At 31.9% G+C, this 7947-nt stretch overlaps 1 protein-coding gene across 2 annotated transcripts in view; it reads right to left on the bottom strand.

Moving 5' to 3' along the window:
- LOC111641525 (zinc finger protein rotund-like) overlaps positions 1 to 7355 on the bottom strand; it is an 87543-nt gene extending 80188 nt beyond the window's left edge. Inside the window, exon 1 of one of the 2 annotated variants that reach the window (XM_023387699.1) lies at positions 7293 to 7355. In XM_023387699.1, coding sequence (XP_023243467.1) covers positions 7293 to 7313 — 21 coding nt within the window. In that variant the 5' untranslated portion in view covers positions 7314 to 7355. Of the gene's footprint in view, positions 1 to 6981; positions 7117 to 7292 lie in introns of those variants that run through there. The other variant, XM_023387700.1, reaches the window with a different exon arrangement.
- Between the last annotated feature and the right edge of the window lie 592 nt (positions 7356 to 7947).

The raw sequence follows: 7947 nt of genomic DNA, 5'->3' as shown, positions 1-7947 counted from the left end.
TAATTTATATAATAATAATAAATTATATTTATGCAATAGAATCTTTATTATCTATTAAATAAAATTGAAATCATTTTAACGCATAGAAAATATATTTATTTATAGATTTTTAATTATTTATTTATGTCGGGAGTATTTGAAGTGTCGATAATATATCAATATATTTATATCAAATTTTAATAAGTGCTAAATGTAAACAGTTCGAAAATGTTTAATAAATAATATCTAAGCTTCTAGTATTATTATTGTTATTATTAAATATATTGATTTTTATTAAGATAATTAATTTTAAAAAAATATAAAAATTTGAGTATATACTTTCCTTTTTTTTTTGCTTGTTTATAATAAAATTGAGGGATTTTTTTCCTAATTTTTGATATTGTTTTCTTCGATGAAGTATAATAAATAAAGAGTATAGCTAAAAACTTTATCTATTCATAATTTTACAAAAGTTACGGGTGTTTTTTTTCTTCCCCTTCTACCTTTATTTTATTATATAACACTCGAAACAAAAGGTATCCGATTATATTACAAGTCGGTACATTACTATCTTAAAAATTAAGAATGGAGAATGTTAATGGAAATTTAGTAACCTGATATTCATTCATAAATAATTTGGTAAGGATCGAATTAGATCGAATATTTTTCGAGATTAAGTTAAATACCCCCAGAAAGAATTCTAACACCTATACTAGTAATGGGATATAAATGACATTTCCAGGTTGCATCTCTTAATGGGGGATTTGCGTTTCTATTCCTGTTTGATGCTAGTAGTAGGGACCATCATCTCGACCTACCAACATGAACAAAACTCCCGAAAAAAAAAATAAAAAAAAAAAAGAAAACATTAAAAAAATCGAAGCGAATACATCAATTCTTGCCTGTTTGTTTTCTTAATATCCAATTTCTTTCTTGGCGTACAAGTTTTAATTTGTTTTTCTTTCCTGGCATCTCTGTTAAATTGATATTTAACAAGTTTATTAATCAGCTGCTAAAGTTCTAAAAGTCTTCGGCTACTCGAATATTTTTGTTTGCCACTTCTCAATCGAGACTTTTATAATACATATATCAGCCCTTAAGACATTAAATTCAACATCGATGTATAGCCAATCAATAATAAGCATTGAGAAAATAATATTCTAAGAAAAGAATAGAACAATTATCTCTCGAATGACGATTATCTTAAGTAAAATATAGTGAAGTGTGTATCGCGGAACCGTAAAAGCCTGGGGCTAACCACTTTTCTAGCAATTTTTTCCGCAATATTACATTGAAAGAATTGTAATTCTTTTTTTTTTTACTTGATTTTTTTCTCTTCTTCTTCTTCTTCTCTTCCATAGTCGTTAGTATTAATCTAACAAAATTACCTGCCAAATAAGTTAAACAAACTCCTTGTTTGTTACAATTATTGAAAAGTCGGATTCTCTTTTCTTCATTACAAAAATAGCACTGTAGTTTTGACGCAGTTCGTTTGATTTTAAAATAAACGTTAGAAAAGAGAGAGAGAAAGAGGGTGATTTTTTTAAAAGATAGTCTAACCTATTTTATTTTAAAAACAAACTTTTCATGAACACAAACTAGCGATGGTGGGGGGCGATGTTTAAATGTAAAAATGATCAACGCGTCGTAACGTTGGCTCTATTTAAAAGAAAAGAATTAAAAAAAATTCTTCTCTTCATTAAATTATTACTTAATATTTGAAAAATATATTCAAAGACACGTGTTTTATTTTATATTAATTGATATTTTTAATTTTATTTCTATATAAATTTACATTTCATTCCGGTTATTTACAACCGTTACAAAACTTATTTATTGTACTATACAAGGGAATTTCATCCAAGAAATTGCCATTTCGAATAAAAATCTCATTCTCCTTCCATTCAACATAAATTTAGAAACGATTCTGTACATTTATATGTATATTTATTTATTTATTTATTTATTTATTTATTTATTTATTATTGTCATATGTTAGTTATTTACCACGTTTAAAATTTTTTTAACCATTTGCTCTGGNTGCATAAATTTAAAGAAATAAAATAAGCAAAAAAAGTAAAAGAAATGATGATTAGGAAGGAAAAAATATATATATATTTGCAATTTTCCACAACTTGGAAAATTACATTTTTTTTTTCTATATAAAGATATAAATATTTTTGTTTTCGTTTTAAAGTCGCGATATTTTATAAATTGAAATAATTCGAATTTAAATCAGTAAGAATATAACTTCATCCATTTATATACTATATATATGAGATGTTTAGTGAACAAAATACCACTTTATTCCCTCCCTGCTTGAAATCGAAAAGAGGAAGTATAGTAAATCGCGCTCGGGACACAAGTATCGATTAAGTAATCAAGAACAGGATTGGAAGGGGGCGGCACAGACTCGAATCCTGGTCCTGCATGTTGAAAAGTGAGCAGAAATCAATGAAGGAAAACGACAGGGATTTCATCTATATTACACACAAATTCTTTCATGGAAAAAAAAGTATATATATATATATATATAGGTATAAAAAATAATAATAATATCCAGCCGAAAAGAAGTTGATGACAGGCATAACCTATGCCGCTTGACTGCTTACATTCAATGCAATTGGTAGCAGGCCTATATCTGTAAAGCGATTCCACATCAACTATCGCAAAAATTAAAGTCTACTCACTTCTACAAACAAATTCACTACAGTTACAGAGCCTCATTCTTATGGTATGAGGGATTAGTATCGCGAGCCCCTTTCCCCGGAGCGACTTAAATCCTGCAGCTGTCTACTTGCCTACAGCTATGGGATCATTAGACTTGATGTCCAGGCTAGCTAGGTGACATTTTGCCCCTTTCACAACGCATGCCTTCTGGCTCGGTTCTTTTTTTCCCCTACCCTAGCTCATCCTAACCCGTCTTGTACTGGCTCTCCGCAAATTCTTTTGCAGCGACGTCTTTATCACAAGCAGAAGAAAACTTTTATATCGGCGAAAAATTACGCTCCAAGATGCCATTGCTGATATCTTTTTTTTATAACTCTAATTAATAGAATTAATGCAGGTAAAAATCCGATCAAAAACTACTTAATATGCATAATACTAATTAAACGTTTTGCATCGTTTTAGCTTGTCAAATTTTATATAAAATGCGATCGTAACGAAGATAATAATCATAACTTCGTATCGGAGGCACTAAACAAATTTACTTTAATAACAATTCCACGTAATTTCGAGGGAGAAAGTGTAACATTTCTGTTAGTTAACTAATTTTTACACTATAAATTAAGCTTTTTTTTTAAAGATTTAAGAGCTTAAGGCCCTAGATTATGTTGGTAATTCTAGAGGAGGTGACATTAAAATTTTGTCCCCAGTTTGTTAGAAGACGGCCTTGTAACCAAAGTATGTTATGCAGTAAAGGATGATGATATGAAAAATTCATCCAAACCCATCAGATTTAATCTCGGTGCGGCTAAGTACTTGCACCAATAAATATCTGTTTCTGTAAAATGACAGCAATCATTAGTCATCTATACAATTAGATGTCTACTTCGATTAATAAAGTCGTATAAGAAACATCTGTTGTCTCTTTTGTATTAATGGTATGTATATAGAATCGCTGAATGCAGCATTGTCAGGGGGTTCGACAAAAGACGTTATAAAAGATATACGTATCTTAATGATAATTCGACAGAGAGAGGTCTGCCTGTTTAGTGTAACGTACGGCAAAGCCACGTTAAATCTTTTTTACATCGGTGACGATTGGATAACTTTGTTTACAAATTCGACAATTCGCAGGCAAATTTCAGTTATTTTGTATATAGTAAAGGTTTTATAAAAGACTACTCCAAGTATATACTACAAAGCCGTACCTATTCATTATCACGGTGGAAAAATATATACATTTGAATCTAAAGAGACGAGGGGGGAGAGAAAAGTTTTAAAAAATAGCGGTTGTTATATAAGGAATCGATTTACATAGAGAGTTGAAACCACAGCTGAGTTTCAAAACAAAAATGTACTAGACAACGGTAGGCATGCAACATCACGAAATCCGAACACTAACATAATGAAATTCAGCTATATTTTCACATAGGCTATTTGAAATACAATAGTTTACCAGCTTATTTTTAAAAGGATTATATTCCTAAATTCTCTTATTTTTTATTTCTATCCTATTAAAGTTATCTCGATGATCACGCATCTCGCTCTTCCAACATACAAAAAAAAAAATTCGAAGCTAAATAATTACCAGAGTCACATCGAATCATTATATTTAATAGAAAAAAATCGTACACGAATTTACGTACAAAATAATAATACGCAAGTTTAACATATTAAATAATAATAATAATAAGGACCGAGAGAACTATGAGATGGGGAAATTTACAAATTTTATAAATTGGTGTGAGAATTATAAGAAAATATTATTAATTTATCATTAATTAGTAGTAATTTGGTAAGAAATATGTAAATTGAATAATCATTACAATTTAAATAACGAAGAAAAGAGATTCCTCAAATCCAATCTCATCACAGTAATCCAATTGAGTGATACATCAATCCCGAAGAGAATTAAAACGATATTGTTCAATTGGATAAATCAACGTTTAAATTAAACTGAATGAGTGTTATTAGTTTGGGAAAAATTTAAAAAAAAAAAAAACATTAATTGAATTATCTTTACTTCGTGTATAAATGATGTGGTTAATTATCTTTAAGTAGAAATTAAACTCCGTAGAGTACATTTGTTTCTAATTTATAAAGCAGTATCTTAAACGGTTTCATATTAACAACTTCTCTTTGTTTTAATCCCTTAATGAACATTTATATTATATTTAAATAAAACAATTATCTTTGAATATTTTAATGATTTTAGACGTGGTAAATATAAAAATTTGGTGTAAGTATTGAAATTTTTAAGCGTGTGAAAATATTTAATAACAAAAGGATTTTATCCCGGGACGATCGAGATAAATGTAGCACTTTTTGTATATAAAGAAATAATGGAGGACGGAGGTTAACCCATCCGAATTTTAGACGTTAACCGGCTACAAAGTGAAACGTTTCACTAAACAACCGAATCTACAAAGATTAACTTTAAATATTATTTAAAATCCATCGAACGTTACGGGCAACGACCAAGAATGTAAATAGTAGATCTTGTTTACACCCATGATACGAGTTAATCCAAAATTAAATTTAATAAATGCATCCGATTTGTCAAATCGAAATATTCTCTCTAAGTACTAGAATCAATGGGTAAGTTGACGCTATTGACTGAAACACCGAGATCAAGCTAGTACTCGTAGAAGCCGATCAATAAAAAAGTCTGCTAGAGTCTTACTAAAAAAAAATACCCGACGACAGACGAAAGGCCAGTCTTCGATGACTGTACATATTGTACCCTGGTACAGGTAGTTCCTGGTAGTACATGTCGTGCCAACGGTGTCTCCTTTTCTGTCCCAGCACACGCACGTTATATACTTGTTTATTTCTATGCCTTAATCGAATAATAATTTCGTTAGAAAACCGATATTAAAATTGGACAATGCCAGGATAATCGACCGCAACTTATAAGAACATTCCTTCTTGTGTTATTGCTTAGATAGGCGCTAATGATACAAAAAACAAGAGAGAGACAAACTTAGACCACGACCATTCCGGTTTAATATTCTTCGGTTTGTTTGTTTTTTTATCAGATGAAAACTTAAAACAATGGATGCTGACATTACGATACTGATTAATGATACGATTTCGCTTACTACTATGAATATAATGGTAGATGGGATTAAGAAAAGTATTGATTTAGTTGGCTACCGGTATAATCTATTCACTACTTTGATACTGAATGATGATACAACAATGCTGATTTACGATAAGATAAAAATCCTATACGTTGGCCTATTAATGTTATTGTACAGAAAATATCACAAATGTTTGCCCGACTTGCTTAGTTTATTAATTAAAAACTCGCTGATGACTACCGTAATTTGATATTGCTGGAGAGTAGCGTTTGAGACGGCTAATCGATGATATTGATGAATGAAGGCGATACCAATGTACTAATGGTATTTCTTATAAATAACTCATTAAAAAGTTTCCAAAAAAAAATTCTTTTTTTAAAAAAAAAGTGAAAACTATCATCATAACGTCTGACTACTAATTGATAAAGTGGTAGGCAATAGTTCTCGGCGTGTAAGTTTGATAAGAAATTACAAGAACGGCACACACACACACCGAAAAACCCGTATGGGAACCACAACACGCCAAAGAATTCCTATTTTCTCAGACATTCCTTGACTTTCTATAAATACCAATATATCGTTTCTGTCAATACACACAGTATACAATTCTACAAACTTGACAATTCACTAGTTGCTATATCCTAGAGTTTCATATCGATTGATATTACATGTCAAGGTCTTACATAGCTGGCGGTTGCCTAGGGCAACTCTACCTGGCTTACCCTTCCTTTCAAAAAAAAAAAAAAGAAAGAAAAAATTAGCCCAAAGGGTATAATAGCCGACCTTGAGATTTAAGAAACAATCTGTGCAAAGTTAGTGAAAATCGTATAATAACACGACGAAACGGGCTTACGAGCCTTTGGAAGATTTTTATAAATTTGACGTAACAATGTATATTTAATATAAAAGATACATCATTCTTCGATTAAATCGAGTAACACGTTCCTTCATTCCCGTTACAGTATCTCGGTCACGATATTCGACATTTACTCTTGTCATAGTGTAAGTCAGCCATTAGCCAAGAAAACACGTGCTGACTAGACTATGAGAAAATACACCCAGTCCAGCTGACCGAGTCGACCCAGACGTCTGCTAGTCCTCCCCCCCTTTGCACAGACCCTCCCTCGCCAGCGCCGCTTCTGGCCTTTTTTTTTCCTCCCGATATCTCTGTATACTTACTGGATCATACCCCGCACCGATATTCACACGCCTGGAATGTGACATACCAGTTGACAGCCGAAACGTTTCTTACCTTTATGTCAACCTAGTGGACGGTAACCCAACTCCTACATTACCGAACGAAAGAAGTGTGCACAGCCTACCGCCATTTTGAATGTTTTGTTAACGTGATATAGCCCGACCGTACTTTAGTATCCGGCACAGCTAACAGATGGCGCGAGCGGCGAGGGTTTTTTTTATATATATACACACACACATACAAACACACACACACACCCCGGGACATTTTTTTTTTTTTTTTGTGCGACTCCGGTCCAACATTGCGGGGTTCTCTGGTGGATCGCGAATTGCAAAATAGTTGAAGAAAAGTGCCATGGAACTTACCTGGAAAGTACTGTCTAACATGATGTCGATAGCCGGACGACAACTGTTAAACTGACAGTTTGGGCCGAGTTTGGAGTCGCTCCTCCTTTTTACATCAAGGCACAACAACCCTTTCCTCGGATCCCCCTTGTCACGTATCAAGTGGCCTCTGACTGGTAGTTTGCTTGGCCTGTAGGCGGCGTTTGCTGTCCCAGTTGTCATGACAACGACGCCTGACTGGGCATTTTTTTTTTTTGGTACTTTCTCCCCCCCCCCTTTTTAGGGTCGCAACTTTTTGAACGAATTTATTCAATAGTTTTGTAAGGACAAATTTACTTCGAAATTAACCAATTGTGTATATATTTAATTTATTTATTTTCCGATTGGAATTTTATTTTAAGAAGTTTTTACTAAGAATTTTCGTGTCGGAATTCCGTCGCTGTTTTTAGTAACTTCAAGGACGATCATTGAAGATGGGTCATTTACCTCTTCTTTTCTCTTTTTACTTGTTTATATACCTGATGAAAATAATAGGGAAGAGAAAAAAAAAGGACAATAACAATAATAAAAATCGAATTAATCGATTATTAATTTTTTAATGTCTTAAAATCGATACATGTCGTATATTAAATTAATAATAAATTTTTTTTTTAATAAATTACACGTGACTGCTCAC

This window comes from Centruroides sculpturatus, unplaced genomic scaffold, assembly GCF_000671375.1.
Source record: "Centruroides sculpturatus isolate CEXI.00-Female unplaced genomic scaffold, Cexi_2.0 scaffold1580, whole genome shotgun sequence".
In the NCBI taxonomy this organism is placed as follows: domain Eukaryota; kingdom Metazoa; phylum Arthropoda; class Arachnida; order Scorpiones; family Buthidae; genus Centruroides; species Centruroides sculpturatus.
Note: the sequence above shows the minus strand (reverse complement) of the source record. Positions and strands in the feature narration are given on the sequence as shown.